The sequence below is a fragment of the Vigna angularis genome, chromosome 5, assembly GCF_016808095.1.
Source record: "Vigna angularis cultivar LongXiaoDou No.4 chromosome 5, ASM1680809v1, whole genome shotgun sequence".
Classification (NCBI taxonomy): domain Eukaryota; kingdom Viridiplantae; phylum Streptophyta; class Magnoliopsida; order Fabales; family Fabaceae; genus Vigna; species Vigna angularis.
This window is the reverse complement of record NC_068974.1, coordinates 39,324,375-39,352,252: the sequence shown is the minus strand read 5'-3', so window position 1 is coordinate 39,352,252 and position 27,878 is coordinate 39,324,375. Positions and strand designations below refer to the sequence as shown.

Genomic DNA, 27,878 nt, shown 5'->3' with positions numbered 1-27,878 from the left:
CACCCCTTCCAACCTTATAATAATGGGAACTAATCTTGTATTTATGACATTGAAATAAGTTCAACAATAATGCTAAATTAATACAAACACGAGTTCATCATGAGCTAAATTAATGCTACCATATTCAAAAGACAACCAAGGAGCACCTCCCTATCCAACTGAGAAAACTGCCGAAACTACTCTTGTGCAGGTGAAAATAAACCAATCTAAGAAATTAAGTGTAAAAATCATTTAGATAAATTATCAAGGATTACATCAAGACACCTGTTTTTATCTTATAAATAAGACGTGAGATCCGCTATACAGAAAAAGAATGATTGTCAATTGCTCGCCCATTACAATTAGGCATGCCTGAGCATATTCTGTGCTCCTAATCTTGCAAACTCCATAGAAGATCAAAAAGGAATTCTTGGAACGAACTTAGTCAAGATTTTCCAGCAAGGTTATAGTCCCCCACAGTGAGAAAAACATGTTCACCAAGAACCACTTCCACAGCAGGTAGCTGATCAATTGAATCAACAATTTTCTGCAACAGAAGAAAATAATGAATGTGCACATTTCCACCATTAACTAAATCAAAGAAGGACTGTAACTCGATCAAACCTTTCTATTTCCATCTTGAAACTCAGACTTCAACTTCGAATGATCTCTTGATAGCAGGTAAGTTTGCAAATTATGTGCACTTTTTGCATCACCTGAACAGTAAGTCGAAGCAACCAAGGATCACAAATGATGAAATGGAATCAAAGTACAGTTTGTTTCGGAAAGGGATTTATTAACTTGACTGAGAAACAAACCTGCAAACAGTGAAAGAATGGCTTTTTCGTTAAACATCAATACAGGTCTCGTCAATGTGATACCAAATGACATGCTGGCTATCCCATGGAACCTCTCTTCGCCAAGGACAACCTGCAGTTGTTCAAAGAATATTAAGATGGTGTGGCTTGAAACCAATACATATGACCGATTTGTAAAGAATCACAATTCCCTCACCAACATGATATAGGCCAGCTAAACTAAGGGTTAACAAAATACAGTACACAATGAATTTGTTCCCACTTTAAGAAATATTCCAATAAACAGTTCTGTCAAAAACTGCATTAATAACCATCGACAGCAATACAAACTAATGCATGGACAAAAAACTAATTGAGAGGTTTCCCAACGATCGAAGTGGGGTTAATTGCCACAAAGAGAAAAGTTCGGTGGTATACGACAGAGCTACATAAAGTTAAGGCACAGATATTATTTTTGCACATGTATTGCTAAACCATAGGAAAGAGAGTGACATTAAGCTCAAACCGAGGCAACAAAAACATTTTATTTATATTGAGCAAATGGAATCAATAAAATAAATAAAAGAGATATGATATCCTCCACGATAAAGATATGATATCAGAATAAATAAAGCTACGGGAATGCTTATTTCTACATTATAGCAAGTATTTTCAATAAAATCTAGTGCAAAAAGGATTTGGCTTGTTTTCAATAAATAATTTAAACACAAGGCATCTCCTAGATCAATAAAAGGAAAGTATGCAACCAATTGACGTACAACACCCAAAAAAATTATAACAACTTCAGTTATCTTAAATTAGTGAGTGCATATCAGCATATGCCCACACGTTGTCACTCTAACTTATATCAGTTAAAAAAAATTCAAGGTGGCTTTTTTCTCCCATTCGTAGAGACCATTCTAGTAGTCCAACCATAATAACTTGTTCGGATGGAAAAAAATGACAGAACACAAAGCTTAAAGATGGCACAGAATTCAAAAAGCTTCAAGAAATTCTCTGGGCTCATCTTATTAAATAGCTCTGCCCAGGCCAAAATGTAAGGAAATCCTTCCAAAAAAACTTTGATGAGAAATTCAGTACATAAAAAATGCACCAACGTTAACAATCCGCCCTAAGGACTCAATACAAATTTATACGTTTTGTATAATTTTGATCCCGTTTCTATCACAATGTTAATCTAGCAGCTTCTGCACAACCAACAAGTTAACTGTCATCCCTATGATGAATGTTATTATTAAAATACAGCAGCGGATGAATTTTTCACATACGTTCAATTTTGGCATTCAAGTCTGAATGGGTTGATAGTTAAGCAAAAACTTAATTAACGGCTAGCTAATTTACCCATATAAAACAACAAAGTGAATGTAAGCACTAATTAACCTCATACATGTTAATGGAAAGAATAAATCACCCAACCACAATAAGGTCAAAATTAAACAACTTACTGCATGTGCAGGCATCAGAGAATTTGGAAGCAATTGAGTACCAATAGAATCCCTAATGTAGGATTCCTGCAAAGCATACAAGATAAAAGAAAATCAGGGAACAAAGTTGTCCCAAACAAGAAACATAGTTCAAATATAGCCAGCGCAAACCATATAATGCAACTCATGCATACAAGACTACATGCATGTTTGTCAAGTACAAAATGTTGAGTGAACTGGCTCCTTGCATGTTTGTATCTATAAATGTGTACAGTATTAATCACTCTAGAATAAAAATTATTCACGTAAATAATGTATTTATGGCAGTAAACCTCCTCCCACATAAGAAAAAACAAATTCTTAGGTGACCAATAATGAAGATTAGTCAAAGCTACAAAATGGATATGCAAAACCCAATCTGTCTTCATACTCAAGTGCTCATAGAAACCATAAGAGTTCTTATTTTTAAAATTCCATGTTTTTTAAACAAGGCATTAGGTAGACACTAATATGGAGAACCAAGTCAATCCTTTCCACTGTTGTCGGGAGGAGTAATTGCAATGAATCTATACACCAAGAATATGAAATAAAAGTTTAAACATAAAATTCCCCAATTTGTTGGTCTAACCAGGAGTCTGTTCATCTTGTTGGTAGGCGGCTTCCATTGTGTGATGGAAAGTATTCGGTTTTGGTAACTTCAGTATATTGCAGCTATTGGGATATTGACAGGGATTGATATCAGGAGTTTTTTGTTTTTATTTTAGGTGGTCTCACAATTGACGTTTTGAGAAATTACAATAATTATTTATGTATGAACAATATAATTCACAGCTGGACTATATTTATGTATCCTCATGTCATATATCAAATGGTGATGTGTGGTTCAAGAACTTGATCATTGGATTTGGACTTATGGTAATATATTTATATATTTGCAAGGTTTCACAAGTGAATTAATACATGAATTGTCCTGCTTACAAGACAGTTGATTTTTGGTAGCTCCCTTTGCTATTTTCTAATTGTGTCTTAGTATAGGATGGGTCGTGACATCAGGTCCTACATGATCACTACTTCTCTTCCCTTTTCAATCTTCAAGACACATCTACAGATTTTTCATAGTGTTATTTGGCAAGTCATTTGAATTTGTTTTGTCGGGTTATGGGTTTAAAATTTAGTTGCTTAACTTCATATTTGAATACACCTTGATGCTTCAAAATTGTGAATTTTTTGTCCGATTACTTTTCTTTTGTGTAGAAAATAATAAAAAGATTACCAACAACTATTATACATTTGACATTTAGTTCCATACCAAACAGTACTTTGAAAATTGTAGCCATTTGGTTTTTAAATAACCAAAATCAATGTAAAAAAATTCATGTCATTTTTGGAAGCACTTCAAATTTTATTTTATTTCTCACTTAAATTTGCTGACTATATTAAAAAAAATGACGTTAGCTCAGTGGTTCAGTTTTTTCAATTGCTCAATTTGCATGTTGGTAGTACAAAACAGAGTATCTGTCCAGCAATGCTTTAAGCAAAATGCATAAGCGTGGTATTTCAAAAGTCATCTATTGGATCTCCCAATTCTTACCTGTGAATGCAAAACTCTTTGAGAAACTGATTTGTCATCGTCTAATGATTCAAAGTAAACCTCCACTGTATCAGTTGGTTCAAGAGCAACTTTCTTCCGTAACTTCTGAATCCTATTAACAATCTGTACAGAAAAATTTAGAAAATATATGTAACATAAATTTGTTGAAGCAAAGCATTTAAAAACAGAATATAACATAGATATATAACATTTTAAAAGAAATACATTATTCCGGGCCTTAAAAGTTGCAAATGGAAAATTTAAATTGAAGCAAAGCAGGGTAAAATGTAACATACAGAGAGATTATTGGAAGAAATAGCATGCTATCAGGTAAAGGATCCCACCATTTTCAGGACTAACTTATCGTAACACCCGTAAAAATCATCTGCTAATACCACAAACCTAGCAGCCATACAAAACTGGAAATAGAAATACTCTAGGTGATAACCGCTTCTTTAATGTCTACTATTCTATGTAGCCTAGATACTTGGTACTGCTAGTTTAAATGCATCTTAGGTAGTAGTGAAATATTAATTGTTCTAATGTAAAGTGTTTTAGGTATTAATTATCTGTCATTCTTCTGCTTCGAAATAAATGCACTCTACTGCTTAGGAAAAAGACTCATGCACACTCGGAAAAAATTCCTCAAATGCTATCCACCTAATCAATTCTATCCTATCACATACGGGAGGAAATAGCAAAAATTTTCCCTTGAAAACTCAGTTCTTCTCTAACTGTAAGTGCAAAAACCTTTAGTGAATATATATATATATATATATATATATATATATATATATATATATATATATATATATAATACACCAAATTTACAGAAGAGTAAAGACTCTACATCAGAAGACTTGCATATGAAAGAACCAGTTCTCCCAAAGAAAGACTGAGGAGTGGTAGGAAGAAAGAGTAATGTAAATTGGATGTTTCTTTCCTCGTATCCATATACTTTACAAACATTATAGAACTAGCTAGGATGTTTCTTTAATGGTAATTATGTTACCTCCCGGGCAGCGCCAGCCTCAAACAATGACTCATCAGGGCGCAGGTCCAATATCACTAGAACATCACCTAAAAGAAAAAAGAAAATACAAATCAAGGAGAAAAATATGATAAATTCATAACTGAAAATTGCTACATCATAGCAATCATCTCATTTGAACATTAGTTGTTTTTATAACTTCAAAAAAAGGAGTTATTATTAGCTACTAATGATTCTCACCGTCTCCAGCAGCATCAACCTCATCCTCAGTCAAACCATCAGGTCGTTTAAAATCACGCAGAACCTGAAAATAATAACAAAGAGAATTAAGATTCCAAGTTTACCAGTCCATAATCTACACTTCAAGTAAAAATGCCAGGACAGTAAAATGCCCCTACAAATCTCCCATTCAGGTGCCAATAAATTCAAAACTACGTTTGCTTGTCACTTCATATAGGTAGACAAATGTTGAAGAAAATTATTTGTGGTCACCATGAACAGCCAAAATTAAAAGGAACAACTTTTACAAGGGTATTTGATAAACAGATTGGCAGTGTTTTAAAGAAAATAAAACTTGGTAATAAAGGTACCCAAGAAAACATTAACTTGAATAAACTTTCCTATAATAATAAGTACTTATAGTAGAAAAAAATAAGCTAAAATGAATTAGACTTCTCTTGTAAGTTAAAATCTTGTGCACTTGTACTTTTTATTGAAGTTATCTCATCTATCTTCTCTAAACATGAATTACACCAACATCACATTGCTGGCACCGTGAATACTAAAACTTCAGTAGGAATTGTTATCTCCATACTAACATAAAGAACACATGCTATATAATTATGTATAAGTAATGATGAATGCAAACTAATTAGAAAAAGAAGGGGCTCTGCCCAATAAAAACGGTCTTAGTCATCATCTCCGCAAGATCAACACCTTAATGTCAGTCAGCTTCAAACAGTGATTTGCAATGATAACTTCTCCAGCATTCTCAAAAGCCAAAATATTTTCCTGTGACATTGCTTTGACTTCTTTCGCAACAGTGCCCATAGATTTTCCTAGTCTTTTACCCAAAACACTGCAAATAAAAAAATAATAATATTACAACATTGTGACTAGCATGATGAACAAACCTCACAAAAAATCATGAAATGCGTACCTAAATTCAGGCTCAGCTCGCAAAGATGCATATTTTAATGTATCATTACATGGAACAAGAGATCGTACATTGAGTTCTTCCAGGACATACTGCAATGCAAATGCAATACAGATATAATTGCATAGAGTAGAAGCCAAAATAAATACTACAAGCAATATTTTCAAAGTAAATCACTGAAAAGGTGACACATCAGATTATACATGAGGAAAACACATTGCCAAAGTAAAGACAAACAAAAAGGGAAAGAAGGACAAAAGCAAAATCAACTCTAATTGTACTAGTCAGCATAAAGAAGATGCAAAAGAGTTTGTAAAAAAAATAAAAATCACAAAAGATCAAAATAACTTCAACTGAAAAAAGATATAATGAAGCTGATAACGTGTCATGTACTTTTTCTTTTTCCCATCCCTATTGGGCGTGCAACAAACTAAGTTTTAATTTGAAAGATCAATGGCAAGAAAATAAAAAGGAATTGCATGCAAGAAAGACTTTCTTTGAGAGAAAAAATGGACAAACAATATTATGAAATCAACTCTAATTGTACTAGTCAGCATAAAGAAGATGCAAAAGAGTTTGTAAAAAAAATAAAAATCGCAAAAGATCAAAATAACTTCAACTGAAAAAAGATATAATAAAGCTGATAATGTGCCATGTACTTTTTCTTTTTCCCATCCCTATTGGGTGTGCAACAAACTAAGTTTTAATTTGAAAGATCAATGGCAAGAAAATAAAAAGGAATTGCATGCAAGAAAGACTTTCTTTGAGAGAAAAAATGGACAAACAATATTATTGTTAGTAACATAAAAAAATACAGGTAGTCTATCAGACCTCTGAGAAGCTGTATATCAAGCTCAGAAGCACCAAGGAAAAAGTTATCATATGAATTGATTTACATTAGAAAAGATTCTTAACAAAAACTAAAAAGCACAAAGGCTAAACTGCAAAATCTTGTCACATCAAGCAGATACCTCCTTCAATTTTCCATTTATGTCATCGAGGAAGTCTGCATCAGGATGAACTATAACCATCTCCCTGTAGTGGCAAGAAGTGATTAAATTCGTATATTAAATAAAAAATTAATAACCTTGCGAACATGAGAAACATGTTTGTATGCATTTTTTTATGCTAATATACCTTAGTGGAGTCTTAAGTGGCTTGTTGTGCCGTTCACGAATGTTTCTGGCCAGATCAATTATTGTCATCATCCTTGAAACACTCTGCTCAATTCGTTCTCCCCTCTGTTTTAATCATGCAGATAAATACCAAGATAGTGCATATTAGGAGAATACTATATATATATCGATTAAAACAAAGCAAGACCTGTGAAGTTAAACTGAAATTAAATTACATTCCACCAAAAAATCCAATTATGCTTTCTGGAGAGGGAGAATAAGTGGATGAAGAAGGAGGAATATCAAAGAATATGTCAGGAATGTTTACTTTTAATTCCTATTCCACACACCATCTATTAAAAATAAGATGAAGGGAGAATAAAAAATATGGAATACAAATTCAACTAACTATACCCAGTCCAAAGGGTTGTCAGCATACTTCTAAGAAGAATTCCGATTGCAAATGATAAAATACAAATAAAATGGGGAAAATAATTCTAGAGCAAGGTAACAAAGAAAACGATCAAACTATACAAGCACACACAGCACACGGATTGTCCATGAACCAGGATCATTAATGTGAACCACAGTTCCAGAGTTCAACCTTATTATGCAGAAAGGATATGTAACTGAGTAAGTTTTTGACTTTCTTTTCTCTATCTTTAGCATTTGTTCTGTAGTCAAGCATTATAAAAAGAAATCTAATAAAAATTCCACTTTGTTCATCATATTCAAGAATAATCAAACAAATAAAGTGAACAAACTGAATTATGTATTTCTATTAGCATATTAAAAGAAAATATAACTTAACAAACTTCACAAATACACAGGTATACTAACAATGTAATGTAGTAGTCAATAATAAATCGTTGATCAATAAGCACAAGTGGCTACTAATACCAATGTTTTGACTTTTTAATCAATTGTATCAATTACAGGATTGAGAGAATATATTAAATAACCAAGAAGTGTATACCTTTCCTTCTTCTTTGGGAAAACTGCAATAGTGTATGCTTTCATCTGAACCCTCACAAACTTTTCGCATATTTTGATAAAGGACCTCAGTGAAGAAAGGTGTAAAAGGCGCCATCACTTTACAGGACAACAAAAGGACCTGAAAGTATTCAAATGATTAAGTCTCCAACTGTTTTAGCGTAAGGAACTATCATTTTCCAGTCATATTGCAACCAACCAAGGTATACATGAAAGATATCACAAGCATACATTGTAAAGAGTTGATAGAGCTATCCTACAGTCTTCTTCCCCTGAACGACCTTTAAGTCTCTTGCGGTTGAACCTTACATATATATTGGTAAGGTTGTCAAGAAACTTCAGAAGATAAGGAACCACCTATAATACAATTTTAATAATGGTAAGTGGTAACATATTAGTAAATACTGTAAGTATTACGCAATAATTATACCACCAATAAAGCAAATGGTGTAGCTGAACATCATAAACAGTGGCAGTAAATCTTACGAACATAAGCAACAATTGTGATCAGGCAAAGTCGAAAAAACTGACTTTAAGAAGTAAATGAAGCTAAGGTAAAAGTAACAACTTAAATAAATGACAAAAGAGATTAAATTGGGTGAGGCAACTAGTTCAAAATATAACTAGATTGGGACACTAATTAAATCAGGTAACATACAGAAAATATATATTTGAAATTGGATGCAAATTAGCTTAAAATATCTTGAAAAAGTTAAACAGCTAATCAACTACATCTAACAATTGAGTATGTTATAAAAGGAATCGAGATATTGTGTCAGATTCATGGATTTTTTCTCTCCATGTGATAGGTTCCTAAATGGGGAACCTAATCACGAACTCTCTTCCTCCCAGAAAAAAGACACAGAAAGAAGGAAACTGAATTCTATTCACAGTAAGAATCACTGTACAGAATGGAAACCGAGGCTTAACCCTCGTCACAGGTCAATACCTGTCAACAAATCAATTCATCAAAAGTCCCTTCTAACTATACAGTCAATCTATTTATACCGTCCTCTCCCTTCTACCCTAATCCCCTTTCCCCTTACTCTATATCCTAACAATACACCCCCTGCAGAACAACCTTGTCCTCAAGGTTGGAATCGGGAAGATTGAGCCGATGGCATTGTGATATGGTCTGATCATAGGAAGGAACCCGCTGCTACTACTTGCACTCAAAAGTTTCACTACTTTTTACATCATCATTTTCAATTGGGATTCCATTAGCAGTGGCAATAAACTGAATCCCACGTTGTGTAATTGTGCTTGCAGCCATTGCTTCATGTTTTGTACCAATCTCATCAATTACCATAACTTGTGGCATGTGATTTTCAATTGCTTCTATCGATACCTGCAACTTCAAGTCTGGGGGTTTGGGTGGTGGTCAAAATAAGAGACCGAATTTATGGGACGCGCCACTGTCCATCAAAATTAAAACTCGTTTTCCCTCAATTTCTCCTTGCAATTTCATCTTTTTGGGTTGCGTCAGGCCCCCAGCAGAAAACGCAGAAAGCTTCATCTGCATCTGAGCCAACTCTGTCTCTGCCTCTGTTCCATCTTCCTCCTCGTCCTCAACCATCATCAACATCCTCAAACTTCTTTCTGGGCATTGATGACCTGGGCCGAAAGCCCCTCCACACCTGAAACAACTTTGCTCCTTCCTACGTTTCGCAAACGGTGAGTAGGGTAAATTCCCAGAATTTCTCCCTCTGTTATCGAAGTTTGACTTCGCAAGCCCGCTCGCCTGTGTCACCTCCTTGCGCACCGACCCACTATGCTCCGCTGGCCTCGTTCGGTTCTGGGTTTGTCGACTGGGTTCAACCCGCGACGCCACCCCGCTCGGTCTACTCCAATTCGTCAGGTTTCTTCCCATTCCTCCTCCTCCGGTCTTCGCTCCTCCGTTAAGTTCTTCCCCATCCCGTGCGATTGGCATCGCGGCCATCAATTCTTGAGGATCGAGAAGACGCACCTTGTTGCGTATCGGTTCTTGCAACCCAGCCTCCACATCCCTTGAGATCCGCTTCGCTACCATCACTTCCTGCGAGTCATACGGTTGGACTTGGTTCCGAATGTCCTCTTGCAATCCCGCCAGAAAATATCCTGACAGCTGCTCGTCCGGTACCCTCTTCGTTTGTCCTGCCAATTTCTTGAAGTCTCGTACATACTGGTCTACCGTCCCCGTCTGTTTCAACAAACGCTCAACAATTGTTCCAAACCTTATCACCATAGCTTTCTTCAGTCCTTCCCAAGAAGGATTCTTGGCTTTAGCCTTCCAGGCTTGGATCCAATACCCAGCACTTCCCTCCATGCTACTGTATGTCCGGCGCACTTTTTCTTCCCCTATCACCCCCTGGGTCTCAAAAACTGTCTCCGCCCTAGCAATCCATCCCATAGGATCAAACCCTTCGAAAGTGGGTAATTCTACCCTTGTCCTCCAACTGGGTTGCCCTTCATGGCGTTCACCCCTTGCCTCTCCCACTTCCTCCTCTTGCCTCCTTTTGTTCTCGTTGACGGAGGCTTGGCTGTCGTCCGACTGTTGGCCCTCCTGGTTGCTGGTTCGCCCACTCAACCTTTTCATAATTTCTTGCAAATCTTGGCGTATTGTTGCGTAATCTTGGCATATTGCTGCCATGTTCATTTTCAGTTCGTTGGTCCTCCTCTCCACGGTATCGTTTCTTCCTTCCATGCCTCCACCCTTTCTTGATTACTTCTTGCGAATATCCGGCAGGTCGAACCAATTGATAGGTTCCTAAATGGGGAACCTAATCACGAACTCTCTTCCTCCCAGAAAAAAAGACACAGAAAGAAGGAAACTGAATTCTATTCACAGTAAGAATCACTGTACAGAATGGAAACCGAGGCTTAACCCTCGTCACAGGTCAATACCTGTCAACAAATCAATTCATCAAAAGTCCCTTCTAACTATACAGTCAATCTATTTATACCGTCCTCTCCCTTCTACCCTAATCCCCTTTCCCCTTACTCTATATCCTAACACCATGTGTATGCACAGAATTAATTCACCAATAGGCTTTGTTTTGCCATGTATGAAGCTACTTTCCTCTTATAATCTGAGTGTTTTGGGCTAGAATTGGACGTCCTTTTACTTAAGAGAAGTTTAGTCATATCAAGCTTTTAGTGACATTGAAATTTAGAAGCATGCAATTAATGCCATTCTTTGGTATATTATATTTGGTTGGAGCAGAATGATTTCATCAACATGGCAGTCACTTGCCTTTCAACGAGTCCTTTTACAATATTATGTTTATGATTTGTCTATGGCATTTCTGTGCACTTTTATTATAAATAGAATTGCCACGTCTAACACAGCTTCTCATCTCCTCATCATGATTGGCAGCTTTGCTGTACTCTTGATATTACTTACACATTCCTAGTTCTATATAAACATTTTTTTGTGTGAAAATGGAATTGTATTGAATGAAATGGTTCTCTTCTTTTTACATCCCTTCTCCTTAATCCTATACTTATAGGATTAAGGGAGTGGTACACACCTCACAGACACTCACATACAGCACACTCACAACTCACATCTAAATACAAATACAATAATTCTAACACTCCCCCTCAAGCTAGAGCATACATATTGTATGTACTAAGCTTGGAATAGATGAACTCGGTGTTGAACTAGATGATTTGTCTTTAAGAGTGTGAGGCAAACATAGATGGACAACAGCAGCTTGTGAAACTTCAACTTCAAAAGTGGATGAAGGAAAGCATTGGTGGCCAATGACAAACTGCAAGGACTGATTCTCCAATCAATGATGGATGAGTGACGGGATCAACAGTGGTAGCTGAAAGCTAAGAGCTACAAAACTGCAGGGACTACACTAAATCCTCATCAATGATGGCTGGGTGACGGGATCAACAGTAGTAGCTGAAATCTACAAAACTGCAGGGACTACACCCATATACATGTGACTTGCAGTGTCTTGGAAACGTACTCCCCCTTAGTGTGAACGGCGGAAATGTGGAATATCACAGTTGCTGGACCACTAAAACAAAACACAAGATTAAGCTACAATGCTGAAACAGAGGCATCAAAGATCCAAATTGAAGGTCCAAAATTCTTTGCTGGACAATTCCCAAGTGGTGATACGTAGCAGTGTATCACAAGAAGATCGGGCTAACTCTAGCACCGAACAACGGCTGTGCCGAACAGCAGCAAATAGTGCAAGAAGATCGGGCTAACTCTAGCACCGAACAGCGGCAAACTGTGCTAACTCTAGCACCAAACAGCAGCAAACTGTGCTAACTCTAGCACCGAAAAGTGGCAAACAGTGCCGAACAGCGGCAAACTTCGCTTGGACAACGGCAAAACGGTGCCGGACAGCGGAGACGGCGCCGGACAGTGGAAACGGCACCTGGACAGCGGCAGACGGCGCGGACAGAGGCAAACAGTGGCTGGACAGCGGCAAACGGTACCGGGACAGCAGCAACCGGCGCCTGGACAATGGAGAAACAGCGCCAGACAGCAGAAATGGCGCGGGACAGCAGAAACGGCGCGGGACAGCGGCAAATGGCGCCTAGACAGTGGCAAATGGCGCCTAGACAGTGGCAAACGGCGCGGGACAGCGGCAAATGGCGCCTAGACAGTGGCAAACGGCGCGGGACAGCAGCAAATGGCGCCTGGACATCAACGGTGGAGACGAAGATGACAGCAATGGCTGCTCTGATGGTCGAAACAGAGAGAGGGAGCTCCGACGACGGCTATGGAGGTGTCGCGGTGAAACTCCGGCACCGGAAAGGCGGCGCGTGCAGAACACGCGGCCGAGACTGGCCGAGAAGAAGCGGCGCGTGACAGCTGGTGCGGAGGTTTCGGACGCCGGCACCGGTGGGGTTGGTCGTCGCGCGAGGAGACGCTCCAGATCTGCTGGTCACCGGTCGAAACGGTGACGGCGGCCGGCGGTCGGCAGCGGACTGGCCGGAAAGAAGCGCTGCGTGGAGGCGCGTTCGGAGGATTCTGGTCCTGTCTCCGGCAGGGTTGGTCGTCGCTCAAGGAGACGGTCCAGATCCGCTGGTCACCCGTCGAAACTTGGGACGGTGACCGGCGGCGGCGGCGGCAGCGACGGCGGCGGAAGCGGCGGCCGCGGCGGAAAGTGGCGGCGACAGCGATAGCAGCGGAAAGCGACGGCGACAGCAGTGGTTGGCTGGGTCTAGACTCGTGCTCACTGTGGCACAGATTTAAGAAGAGAAATGCCCACTGAAATATGAGGGGCTGAAACTGTAGAGGCTGTCACCGGAAACTGTAGGGGCTGCCGGCGGCCATGGCTGCCGGCCGCCGGCAGACAGCAGAGACCCCAGAGATAGATCAGAGAACCTGCTCTGATACCATGTGAAAATGGAATTGTATTGAATGAAATGGTTCTCTTCTTTTTACATCCCTTCTCCTTAATCCTATACTTATAGGATTAAGGGAGTGGTACACACCTCACAGACACTCACATACAGCACACTCACAACTCACATCTAAATACAAATACAATAATTCTAACATTTTGCATAAATATTCTCCCTTGGGTTGTACTTTCCACAAATAAAACCAATCTCTATCCAACAAAAAAATACCAGCAAAAGCACTACAGACCGTGTAAAGGCGGTACCCATCCATTTCCTGCCGGACAAAATGAATAAGGCTTTGGGTGGCTGAGTTAATCCATTGATCAAGAACATTCGATGACTTCAGAAGTGAGGCCTGATCAAAGGGGACAAAAGGTGATAGACCTTCAACTTCCAGCCTCTTAGCATTTTGAACAAGGAACCGATATGCATTATACCAAGGAAGGAAAACATCCCTGACCTGGATCAGAACACCACAACAAAATGGAAATACCAGTTGTTGTTCAGTTAAAGATTAATAAATAGTCCTTTTGAAAAATGAAATTAATTAATTTTAAGAAAGATATTGAAAATAAAACCCAGATAAATGATACTGACAACACCATAAACTCCTTCCTTCTTGAAGCGAAGTGGCTCAGCACGCACCACAGGAGAGTTGATAAGGTACAATCGCAAGGCATCCTATCCAGCAGACAAATTTTAATAATACAAATCACATACGTTGATATCAAAGCCATAGACTCAATTTGAAAAGGCAAGCAAAAGATTCATTCTGATGTTGCAAGTAAAAATAATTTCAAACCAAAAGATGAACTTCAAAAGTTCTTACCGCTCCATAATCATTAATAACATCCATTGGTGAAGGATAATTTTTCAAGCTTTTACTCATCTTTTTCCCATCTTCAGCAAGGACAAGTCCATTGCATATTAGATTCCTAAAGGCAGGCTTGCCAAATAAAGCAGTAGCCAGCACCATAAGGGTATAAAACCTGTAAAACAGAAAAGCAGAAAACTAAAATACACAACTATATTTGAAGCAAAAACACAAGTGAGGGACAAAATCTAGCAAAAAAAATTGAAACAGATAATATTATTTCACAAGATAACCTGGAATTACAAAATTATTTGGCAAGATAAAAGATATAACTAATAAAAGCAGTAACAACATGAAGAAACAAACACATAATTAGAAGCATAGTGACCACAGCCTTCTTAATAAGTTAGGTTTCTCATCTCCCTGGATCTAGTTTAAATCAAAAATAGAACCACCCCAAAAAAGCTTCTCACAAAACGTATTAAATGTTCAGAATAACATTTAAAAAGCTAAAAGTGAATCTACAACTAAAGTGGTGAACAAGGCCCCCCCTATGACAAGACCAAATGTTAAAATAAAGAAACTGACCAACCACGTGTTTGATCCAACCCTTCAGCAACAAAATGGCCAGGAAAATTCTTCTCAAACAGCTCAACATTTTCAAAAGGATAATGAATATACGCATATGGCATGGATCCACTCTCAAACCAGCAGTCAAACACCTGAAAGATAACAATGGATCCATAACAAAGTACAATGTCTCTGTTTATTGTTATGATTTTAATTCTAATACTACTGAAAATGAAGATCTCCATTTTCTCATTTAGGACTTTCACTTTCAAGAAAATGATGGTGTTGACATGATTTTGATAATAACTTATATTTACTACAATTATTAATATTATATTCTGTTAAAGTTGGCAATTATCATTTGACCAGCTTAACCAACACTGCACAGCATTTCAATTTTCACAAATTAAAAGAATAAATGAACCCTACAAAACCCTGATTGTGAGACTATGATGCAATTGAATAACAGAATTGCTTAAAAGCCAAAATTAAGCATTTTTTACATCATCAACGCGGCGAAGTACACGACCGCTGTCAGATTTAATTGTAATATGATCTATGTTGTGTCGATGAAGATCAAACACCTGTAGAAAACATTACTGACGGGATTAGTGACACTTATAATTTAGCAAAAGAAAATCCATAAAGACTAAGAAAACACATAGAAATTTCATTTTGGAAACAGAAGCCATAATAGTTGAAACATAATTGAATTTGAAGAGTCACTTTAGACAATAGTAGGTAGATTATGTTCACTTTTATAATGTGTTGAAATGTAATATGTTTTTAGATATAGGCTCTGTAGGAGCCTATTGTTTACTGTTTATTGTTGATTACTGTTTTTCATTATTGTATAAGTATGTGTTTAGTGTGAAGATAATAATATGAAAAAGAGAGTTTCTTTCTCTTAATTCTCCAAAATGGTATCAAGAGCCAAGCACCGGGGCTCTCTTCTGTAGACGTCATCAACCACCAGCCGCCGCCGTCGCCGCCGTTTTCGCCGCCGCCGTCGCCGTCGCCGTCGCTGCCGCCGCCGTCGCCGGTACCCCATTTTCTCAGGAAAATTTAGGGGTTTTGTGCGCCTCCGTGAGCGCGACCCAACCCTGGTGGTCGCCGTCCCTGCAACGCCCTCACGCGCTGCCACGCGCCGCCGCAGCCCGCCAGATCTCGCGCGCGTACTGTTCACGCGCCGCCCTACGCTGGTCGGAACTTCACCGCGCATCTAGGGTTCCGCTCGCCTCACTCTCCTGAGCCTATATCTGATCTTACTTCCCTGTTTCAGTGGGTGTAATTGATACCTAGGGTTTTCTCTCTCCCAATAGTTGAATATCTCTCCAAGTCTGGTTCATTTTCCGATCTGTAATGGCATCTACTGCAATTAATTCCTCTCTATCTGCAACTCCTATCATTACATCTGCAAAACTCAACTGGAAAAATTATTTATCTTGGTCTTCTGCAGTGGAATTATGGTTTCTTGGTCAAGGACACCATGATCATCTAGAACAAGATATCTCTATGGTTCCAGATGAAGAAAAATCTCAATGGCAAAAATTGGATTTTCAGTTATGCGCAATTTTGTGGCAGTCAGTGGAGCAAGAGGTTTTAGATATCTTGAGACCCTATAAAACATGTTCATCATTCTGGAAGAGGGCAGAAGATATTTTTGCTAATGATGTACAACGTCTTTTTGATGCAACCCAAAGAGTAGCTTCTCTAAAACAAGTCAACCATGACATGGTTTCTCATATAGCAAAGGCTCGGGCTGCTGTAGAAGAATTAAAGAACTTCTTTGTAGCTGATTCATTAGAAGGGATCAATAAAAAGCTTGACAAGTTTTACATGGTCCTAATTCTGAGAAGCTTACACTCCGATTATGATCATGTACGTGATCAAGTTTTAGCTGGTGATCAAATCCCTTCAATGGATGGTTTGGTTACTCGACTTCTTCGAGTACCTCCATTGGTGAAAGATGAGAATTCAATCGATGTTATTGGAACATCAGCTATGATAATGCCACAAGGAAGAGGAGTGCCACAAGGAAGAGGAGGAGGCAGAAGCAACCGAGGACGTGGTGGTCGTAGCATACGTCCTCCTCCTCAATGCACATATTGTAAGAAACTAGGCCATACTCGAGACAAATGTTATGTTCTACATGGATATCCAGACAAAGTTGCTCATGTGTCTAAATCTGGTGATCTAGAATCCAGAATTTCAAATGAAGAATATGAAGAATTTTTACGTTACAAGTCTGGAAAACCGTCTAATCCTGGCCAATCCTCTGTCATGACTAGTGTGCCTACAGCCAGCCTATCTCAATCTGTGGAAGGTCATAATCCATGGATTCTGGACTCAGGTGCCTCTGACCATATCTCTGGTAACATTCCTTCATTTTCTTCATTGTCTTCTCCAAGAATTCCTCATCTCATTACCGTTGCCAATGGATCAAAAGTGAAATCTCAGGGAATTGGAACAGTTTCCTTATCTCCTTCACTAAGTTTAAATTCTGTGTTATATGTTCCCAATTGTCCATACAATTTAATCTCTTTGAGTCAGTTGACTCGTACCTTAAATTGTTCCATAACCTTTACGGCCAATTCTTTTGTTATACAGGAACATGGGACAGGTCGTCTGATTGGAGAAGGACATGAGTCTCAAGGACTTTATTTCTTAAAACCTCATTCCTCAGTTTCCTGCTTTACCACTTCATCCCCCAAACTTCTGCATGATCGTCTAGGCCATCCAAGTTTGTTCAAGTTGAAGATGATGGTTCCAAGTCTCAAAAACATCCAAGTCTTAGATTGTGAATCTTGTCAATTAGGAAAACATGTTAGATCTTCCTATCCTAAAAGATCTGAGACACAGTGTGATTTTCCTTTCTCAATAATTCATTCAGATATTTGGGGACCAAGTCGTGTTACTTCATTTGGTTTTAATTATTTTGTAACCTTTATTGATGAATTCTCTCGATGTACTTGGGTTTATTTAATGAAAGAGAGATCTGAACTTTTGTCCATATTCAAGTCCTTTTTTATTGAAATTAAGAACCAATTTGGGAAGACAATTAAAATTCTTCGAAGTGATAATGCTAAGGAATACTTCTCTCTAGCATTTTCTTCATTCTTATCTTCCCAAGGAATTTTACACCAGTCAACCTGTCCTCACACTCCACAACAAAATGGCATTGCAGAAAGAAAGAATAGACATCTCATTGAAACTGCACGTTCCTTAATGTTGAATACTAATGTTCTTGTACATCATTGGGGCGATGCAGTCCTCACTGCCTGTTTTCTTATCAATAGGATGCCTTCTTCCTCTCTTAATAATAAAATTCCTCACTCTGTCATTTTTCCCAATGACACTTTATACCATGTTTCCCCACGTGTATTTGGGTGTATGTGTTTTGTTCATAATGTTTCTCCAGGTCTTGATAAGCTCTCAGCAAAAGCTATCAAGTGTCTTTTCTTAGGATACTCTCGTCTTCAGAAAGGGTATAGATGTTATTCTCCCTCCACAAAGAGATATTATATGTCAGCTGATGTCACATTCTTTGAGGATACACCTTTTTTTTCTTCCTCCATGGAGGATCGTTCCTCTGTTCAACAAATGTTTCCTTTACCAACATGTGATCCTCTAATTATTCCTGATTCAGTACCTCAAAATCAAAATCCAAATAACATTGTTCCTCCACCTCTTATCACATATCAACGTCGAACCCAATCTCGAACTCCTAACACTGACGATCCTCGAGACTCAGATCCTTCTGCATCAGATCCTCAGACCATGGATCCTTCATCATCTTCACCTTCTACTGATTCAGATGATAACTGGCCCATTGCCCTCCGTAAAGGTATTCGTTCTACTCGCAATCCATATCCTATTTATAATTTTGTGAGTTATCATAACTTGTCTCCTACATATTTCTCCTTTGTTTCCTCATTATCATCGACTAAGGTTCCTAATAATATTCATGAGGCACTTGTTCATTCTGGATGGCGACAAGCCATGGTTGATGAGATGAAGGCACTTGAACACAATGGCACTTGGGATCTTGTCCCTCTTCCTCCTGATAAGAAGCCTGTTGGTTGTAGATGGATTTATACTGTTAAAGTTGGTCCTACTGGTAAAATTGATCGCCTTAAAGCTCGACTGGTAGCTAAGGGCTATACTCAAGTTTATGGCCAAGACTATTGTGATACTTTTTCTCCTGTGGCTAAAACCAGTACCGTTCGTATTTTTCTTGCTATGGCTGCCATTCGTCATTGGCCTCTTTATCAGTTAGACATTAAAAATGCCTTCCTTCATGGTGATCTGGAAGAGGAGATATACATGGAGCAACCTCCTGGATTTGTTGCTCAGGGGGAGTCTAGATTAGTTTGTAAGTTGCGTCGTTCCCTTTATGGCTTAAAGCAATCACCTCGAGCTTGGTTTGGTAAATTTAGTCAGGTGGTGCAAAAATTTGGACTGAAACGTTGTGAGGCGGATCATTCAGTGTTTTATGGTCACTATTCTCCTGACAAATGTGTTTATCTCATGGTGTATGTTGATGATATTGTTATTACAGGGAATGACATCACTAGAATTAATCAGTTAAAGAATCATCTGTTCAATCACTTTCAAACTAAAGATCTGGGTCGTCTAAAATATTTTCTTGGTATTGAAGTGGCACAGTCAAAAGAAGGTGTCATTATTTCACAAAGGAAATATGCTCTTGACATTTTAGAGGAAACAGGTCTGACAAATTGCAAGCCCATTGACAATCCCATGGACCCAAATCAAAAGTTAATGACAGATCAGGGTGAACCTTTCTCAGACCCAGAGAGATATAGAAGACTAGTTGGAAAACTCATTTATCTTACCATAACAAGACCTGATCTTTCTTATCCAGTTGGAGTTGTGAGTCAATTTATGCAAAATCCACATGTTGATCATTGGAATGCAGTACTTCGCATTCTCAGATACATAAAAGGAAGTCCAGGACAGGGACTATTGTATGAGAACAAGGGAAACACTCGGATCGAAGGATATTGTGATGCAGATTGGGCTGGTAGTCCAATTGATCGAAGATCTACTACAGGATATTGTGTTTTACTTGGTGGGAACCTTGTATCTTGGAAAAGTAAGAAACAAAACGTTGTTGCTCGATCTAGTGCTGAAGCTGAATACCGATCTATGGCTCTGACTACATGTGAACTTGTGTGGATTAAACAACTTCTTCAAGAATTGAAGTTTTGTGAAAATGAGCAAATGAAACTGTACTGTGACAATCAAGCAGCTCTACACATTTCCTCCAATCCTGTGTTTCATGAGAGGACGAAACACATAGAAATTGACTGTCATTTTATTAGAGAGAAGTTGTTGTCAAAGGAACTGGTTACTGAATTTGTCAATTCTAATGAACAACTCGGAGACATGTTGACCAAATCTCTAAGGGGGCCTAGAATTCAATTTATATGTTCCAAGCTTGGGGCATATGACTTATATGCTCCAGCTTGAGGGGGAGTGTTGAAATGTAATATGTTTTTAGATATAGGCTCTGTAGGAGCCTATTGTTTACTGTTTATTGTTGATTACTGTTTTTCATTATTGTATAAGTATGTGTTTAGTGTGAAGATAATAATATGAAAAAGAGAGTTTCTTTCTCTTAATTCTCCAAAATAATGCATGGGCAAAGAATTAACATAAAAGATCAAGCATTTAAGTGAAACTTCCGAGCTACAACAACCATACACGTAAGTTGTCCATAGGCCAAAACATGATGCAAGATTATATATTGTATTACAGTTATTTGTATTAATTTCCCAGGGGAAATATGACAATATAAATGAGGAAAATTAACAAAACTGCATCCTAATCACAATAAACAAAATTAAAACTAATGTATACAGCGACTATAGGGCTGAAATGGCAGAAATCTGAAGCATACATTCGCAGGCAGTCATTGAAATATCAAGATAATGTTCTACTTTTATGGCATTTCTGAGAGGAAACTTACTTGGATAGCATTTTAGTGATTGTGACATAATGATGATTTTTGAAACCTTTTTTTTAAAATTTTGGTGGACTAACCTAACCCAATCCAGGACCCATTATATCTTGGAGGACTAACCTTCAATATTTCAACTCAATCTCAAAATGGGTTCAACCCATTATTTTTGTCAGGTTGCTTTGGGTTAAGTAATTTCGGCATCATTAAATTATAAACCAAATATAATATCCACCAAGAGGTTCACACCAAAAAAATATATATTGTATAAGTAGAAAACAAAGTAGTATTTATATTTTCCACACCACACAGTTGGGAATTAAGCCAAAATCGGTAAGTACATATCCACTTATCGTTATTCTTCTAAGAACTTCTACAATTGTAAGTGTAACTTCTACTTTGTAATCCGTTAGTTAGTTACAGTTTGTTTGCTTGGAGATCACACAGTGATTAAAGGGATGAGTAAATTTATAAATAAATATATATATATATATATATATATATATATATATATATATATATATGTATGTATATATATATGCAAGAAAGTGCTTGCACTTCACAAGCTAATTTCGTGAGATTGTGGTAGGCCTAAACCACTTTCAAAGAATTCCTAAACTGTTAGTAGTTTCAGTTTGGTTCCTCACTGTTGTGTCTGTTAGTGTAACTGACATTCAGTTACAACTACCGTGCTACTAACTCTATTATAAATTGAGATCTCTGTAAATTGTTTCTGTGTTCATTATTCATTCAGTTCAGAATATACATAGTACTATTTCTCTTAACAACAATCCCTTTCCCATATGATGAGTAATTAATTGAGTAGCATTGCAATAAAAGTATTTGGATAAAGATAAAAACACCCGTCTGTGCATATCAGAAAGCTATAACAAAATGACCACACAGAATATTATACAAGTTATATACGTGAATTCATGCAAAAAAAAAAATAAATTACAGCAAAATATACAAATCTATGTATTTTCAAAGAAAGGTCTCACCTTTACACCTGAAAGCTTTTCAAGTTTTGCAACAGAATCTATGACAACTATTTCCTTCTCATCCTCACTAATCCATAGAGGGAGAGGGGTTCCCCAAAATCTACTACGACTAATTGCCCAATCTCTTGCATTTTCCAGCCAATTGTGAAATCGCTTGTCCTGAAAAACATATGAACAATACAAAAATTTACATGAACATAGATTGCAATCAATTTCAAATTTGTTTCCAATGCCATTTGCCCTACGATGTGTTATGGTACATAAACATATGGTTGGGTTTGACATATGAATAACATAAGATTTACAAAAATATAGACTGCATACAATTTAAAGTCCATTTCCAATGCATTTTTTTTACCCTAAGATATGAAATGAGGTAGGATCGGTGTTGATGGCCATCCTTAGTCATGTGTCTGCATATTTAAAGAAAGTTTCCAGAATTGGGATGTCTTAGTTTCCTTTCTACATTTTTGCTCATCATATTGTCATTACTTTCTCACAGTTTCTCTAATTACAATGATGTCCCTTGTATTGTATTCTTACCTTTGCGAAGTAACAAATATTTCTACTTAAACATGTTAATCACAGCACATATTTATCCATTCTCAATCATTAACACAAAGACTCCCAATTAATATATTCAGATATTCCTCACAGAAAATAAATAACAAAGGTACTTGCAGAAATAATTTATTTCTCTAAGCTCACATTGGCCAATCCTGTAAAAGCAAAAGGGAAACAAACAATTTAAAAATAAATTCATGTGTTAAGGAAGACACTATGTACCTTGACAAAATCAGGGACCCAGTAGGTCTGCTTATTGTTTTCCAGCAATTGCTCTTTCAATAACTCCACTCTAACAAACCTATGATAGAGTAGCTTAACATTTTAATAATCCATCAAAACAAAAGCCAGGTTCTCCACTGTAGAAATGCATACTATTGTTATTAACAAAATGACTAATATTATTTATCCATGAAAAAATTTTCGTACTTAAAACCATGGAAACATGGATGTGTAGAATAGAACAACCTCAATATTTGTTCTGAAAACAAAAATTAAAAGCTAGACATCAAAAGTTGCTCATTTTTCTCTCTATACACTTTATACTCATTCCACACACAAATAATAAAGATGGTATATTCCGGAAAGCTTTATTTCCAAAAGCTAAACTCTACAATTTGGTTCTCTCAGAATCCAGAGACTATATCGCTGAACTACTACAGGAAGTTATGAAGACATTAAGGGAAGTCCCCATGCTGCAGCTCTACAAGAGTTTTTAAAACCACTGAAAGTCACAAACAGACCTGCATGCTCTGTCTATTAAAAGCATCATTTATCAATCTCCTACGTAATAAAATATATATATATATATAACCTTGAAAAATCCCAGCATAAAAACTAGCTGTTGCAGTGGAGAACCCAAACCCAAGACACTATAATCCCATACTGCCAATGCGAACTCAAATCTAATACCTTGCAATTGGATACTAAGAATTATCTATATTCAATATCACATTCTACTCAAAACCAAAGAAAGTCAACACGATCAAAAAATTGTGAATACTGGTGGAATCAGAAAACTAAAAGAAATCATAGCTAATATGCCATTTTTTAATGAGGACAGGTGAGAGTAAATGAAGGGAGGAAATTAACTATTACAGCTAAACAAAGCAGTCAAAAGACAGAATATTGATCAAACAGGTTTACCAGCTCGGTACAGCTCTGTAAATGAGAGGGGTATCAGATCTCCAGCAGTACGGATAAGAATGTGTAAAAGCTCCAGACTTAAGCAATCTACCCTTTGCCTAAGGAAAGATGAAAAGGAAAAAAAATTAAACAAATACAACTAAAAAAATGTTTTAAGATGAACATGCGTCACTCCAAGACATAATAAAATTAACTTCTATATGAAATGTTCGCATCTTAAGCTCTACTTTAGATAGTAAGTTGGACAATCTGATAAAAGGGTTCCTTCAGAAGACAGGCAGAAGGAGTTCAAGAAAACTTTTGCATATACCTTGTCCTCTACACAGTATAAGGTTTATCTTTAGTTCCCACATACACTCCCAGTCAAAACCACCACGCATTTTCTGTTGTTTTATCTTTGTGCAGTCCTCCAAACAAGTTTCTAGTTGATTTTTAAAAAGGGGGCATTGTTGTCCCAACTAGGGCTTATTCAAAATTTTAGAGACAGAAAATTAGGAAAAATAAAAGAGTAACTTCCACTCAATCAGATTAGAAACTTAGTTAATCATCCAAAGCACCATAAATGATTCAAAATTAATAATGGGCTAGCGGCTTCTCATAATTATAGATGTGTGGAGAATACCTTCACAGCTTCAATGATATCTTTGTCAGCTTGTTTGATGTAGCACCCACTAAAGTCTGTAATTTTTTCAGTAAAGCAGCCATCATCATCAACAGCTACAGTTAGATTATCCTACAGACCAACATAGTACTTCGGTAACATATAGGGAAGATAAGAATCCAAATATAAATATAAAGACAACGGAAAATCTCAAAAGTTGTATACTATCACCAAGTTTGCCAGTACAATTAAGTAGCAGAGAGGAAAGTTACCATAAAAGATGCAGCATTGAAATGGAAAAGACGGAGATAAATAAGAAATGTATCAACATGAAAAATCTTCTCCACAGAAAGAGGAAATATAAACTTGTGGAGGCATGCAAATAGATGATTAAGAATATGAATTCCATTTACACATCAAAGAATTGTTCCTCTAGCATTTCATGAGAGAAAATTAAAAAAAAAAAATCGTTATATAACTTTATGTTCTTAAAAGTACAAACCTTGCTGAGGATTTTATTATCAATGCAAACACGAAAATCGTCTTCACCAAAAGCAGGGGCACAATGGACAACACCAGTACCACTATCATCAGTAACATAATTATCGGCAACAACTCTAAAAGCTGTATCAGATAACTCCTTGAAGTAATCAAATAATGGTTCATACCTGCAGAACATGTGATCTTATGAGTTTCAACACTCAATGAATATGCAAAATGTTATAAGAAAGTCTCAAAATAGAAAATATAAATACACTGAAGTTAATTAACATAAAAGATGAATGCAGTATAAGGCAGAATTGCTCACTTTGTCCCTACTAATGATGCCCCTGAAAATTTCTCAAGTAATTCAAAAGAATCTAAAACATTGTCCGTTTTTCCGCCTGAAGCTCCCTTGGTCTTGGCATTTTTATTCTTAGAAACGTCATTTGAACTATTAGCAACAGCTTCTTTGGGTTTCTCCTTAGGGTTATGGATTGCAGACAGACGAGATTCAGCAACAATATAAACTTTACCAGAGTACTTATTGCGAACCTGATTGCATCAACTCCAAAAATTAGTGAAGAAACAATAATCTAAACAATATGTGTGTTTAAAAATTAAGAAAGGATGTAAGAGTTTCAATTGGTCTATTCAAATGAGTTTTCATTTTCCCTAACATTATTTTTCATATAAGTTCTTCAAACTTCAAGATACTTTTGTTATACGAACATAAGTTTTATTACAGGGATTGAACAGCTAATCATTAGAGGCAAAGTCAAATTGCAACCAAAATCTTCCTTGTGATAAAAAAGACGACTTGTAAATAATTGTAAGCATAAATCACAGCTCTATTATCAATATTCCAGTTCCAGCATAACTTGCAAAGCTAGCAACTTCATTCTACTTCATATCTATCTTATCTATGCATATGGGTAAAGTCATGATCCAACTTAACCACAATTCAAATAAAACAAGCTTGAAAGGTTAAGTTAGCAGCATGTTAAGTTCCATATATGCTATTTTGACAACAAAGTTAACCAACCTTCACATATGTAAAATTGGCATTGATACACAGAGCAAGATTGCTAGGAAGAGTCCATGGAGTTGTAGTCCATGCTACAAAAGATGCACCATGCTGATCACCCACGACAGGAAACGTCATGAATACTTCAGGATCAGATACATCCTGTGCCAACAACAAAGAATATCAGATGCAGATACAATTGCAACAATATAGAACAGGTACCTGTTTGGATAAATCTCTCCAAAAGCTATTGTGGAAGAAAAAAAGCAAAACAAATTAAGCATCTCTCATAAGCTAAAATCAACTTATAAACTTTAATAATGCAGCTTACCTTTTATCGAAACATTATTCAAACAGATTAAGCTCATCTAATTTCTCACAAAGCTAAGTTTTAAAAGCTGATTTCAGCTTATAGGAGACACTCGATGACGCACTTTATCTTCTTATCAAAACAGAAACCAGAAACAGCAACAAACAAGCTAGGCAGATTGGTTGCATGTAATCACCACTGACCTTATAGTTCTGCCCAGCCTCGAAATTAGAGAGCGGAGTTTTGCAGCCGGTGCTGTACGGCATAACCTAGAACAACAACATAATGCAGCTAATGCGTTGAGACAGAAACGATATCAGACAAATCGAAACAGAAACGAAATGTAACGAATACCTTGAAACCTTTATAGACAAGGTTTTTGGCAAACAACTGAGCGAAAACCCACCACACTGACTCCATGAACTTGAGGTCCATTGTCTTGTAATCATTCTTGAAGTCGATCCAGCGGCCGGTGCGCGTGATTACGGCCTCCCACTCGGAGACGTAGCGCGTGACGATGCTGCGGCACTCCTCGTTGTACTTGTCGATTCCAAGTTTGAGGACGTCCTCACGCTTCTTGATGCCGAGCTTCTTGTCGATCTCGTTCTCGACGGGGAGGCCGTGGCAGTCCCAGCCGAAGCGGCGCGTGACGTGGTGGCCGGTCATGGAGTGGTAGCGCGTGACGATATCCTTGATTGTGCCGGCGAGGATGTGGCCGTAGTGAGGGAGGCCGGTGGCGAAGGGAGGGCCATCGTAGAATATGTACTCGGGCTTGTCCTTGGTAAGAGCTAACTGAGTTTGGAATGCGTCGATTTGAGACCAGAGTTCTAGAATCTTCTCTTCCTGCTTCGAGAATGTGAAGTCTTTCCCCTCGCAAACGTCGTCCATGCTTCCCTTCGCAGACGATGAACACGCAGCGGCGGCAACTACACACTCAGCTGGAATCAGGGTTTATGAAACAGTGACGGTAAGTCTATTCAACCTCAACTGTAATTGTAACTCACAAAATGGACTATGCGGAGAAACTCATTTCTTTTACATTTTTATTTATGAAATGCATATGATTCTTATTTTATAAATGAGGAATTTAAAAAGAAAAAAAATACACTGAGACAATAATCACACAACATATTTCCAATCGAAGGAAGACAGCAATTATATAAATATTTTTTATTCTTTTACGGGAGTTGACAGGTTGTGACAGATTTTTTTTTTAATTTCAGTACAATTTTTTTACTTTTTATGTTAATTATTTTTAATTGAAAAAATTATATAAATAAATTTTATTCTTTTCTAGTGTTGAAATGTTGTGACAGAAATTCTTTTTTTTTAATTTCATTACAAATTTTATATTTTGTTACTTTATATGTTAATTTATTTAAATTGAAAAATGACAAAAGTTAGCCAAACACTTTTTTAGACATGTCCAAAAATGATATTTAGACTATAATTTTCTTAAAATATAATTCATAATATTATAAATATATATATATATATATATATATATATATATATATATATATATATATATATATAAGACAATCCAAATCAGTTTTAATTTACCATAAACTCTAAATCATACAATATCAATGTTTTTGCTGTAGGTTTCAATCAATTGTTGTTACCATAAATTTATTAAAGTGTTTATAATAAAAATTTGCCAAATAGATAAACCTCTTATCAATTTTTTTATAAATTTCATCTATTCATATTTTCAACTTATTCATGAATAAAGTATATAATTTCAATACAAACTTCTTGTCATTCTCATGTTGAGTTGCATATAAATATACCACAAAGCATAATATAGTCACCCATAAAATAATTCCAACATAATTAGACTTATATTGACCATTAATTTCTAATTAGTGTTAAATTTTTAATATAACATTAGTTAGTTAAAGCTATTTCAGTTGATTTTCAAACTGAGATCTGACAATAGATAAATTAAACAAGAATA

The 27,878-nt window shown here is 36.9% G+C and overlaps 1 protein-coding gene across 1 annotated transcript; it reads right to left on the bottom strand.

The window, feature by feature from the left end:
- Positions 1-14: 14 nt before the first annotated feature.
- Positions 15-26,950, bottom strand: LOC108340291 (isoleucine--tRNA ligase, cytoplasmic). Its single transcript, XM_017577566.2, has 27 exons — positions 26,273-26,950; positions 26,122-26,187; positions 25,627-25,770; positions 24,910-25,136; positions 24,604-24,769; positions 24,123-24,233; positions 23,501-23,598; positions 22,577-22,655; positions 21,791-21,949; positions 15,310-15,390; positions 14,825-14,958; positions 14,252-14,411; positions 14,020-14,103; positions 13,670-13,882; positions 8,299-8,424; positions 8,051-8,188; positions 7,097-7,200; positions 6,931-6,994; positions 5,963-6,051; positions 5,740-5,881; positions 5,044-5,107; positions 4,825-4,892; positions 3,813-3,935; positions 2,243-2,308; positions 798-909; positions 604-695; positions 15-526 (listed from the first exon to the last, which is right to left on the bottom strand). Exons 1-27 carry the CDS (start codon positions 26,804-26,806, stop codon positions 425-427), a joined length of 3,546 nt encoding a protein of 1,181 aa, XP_017433055.1. The 5' UTR covers positions 26,807-26,950; the 3' UTR covers positions 15-424.
- Between the last annotated feature and the right edge of the window lie 928 nt (positions 26,951-27,878).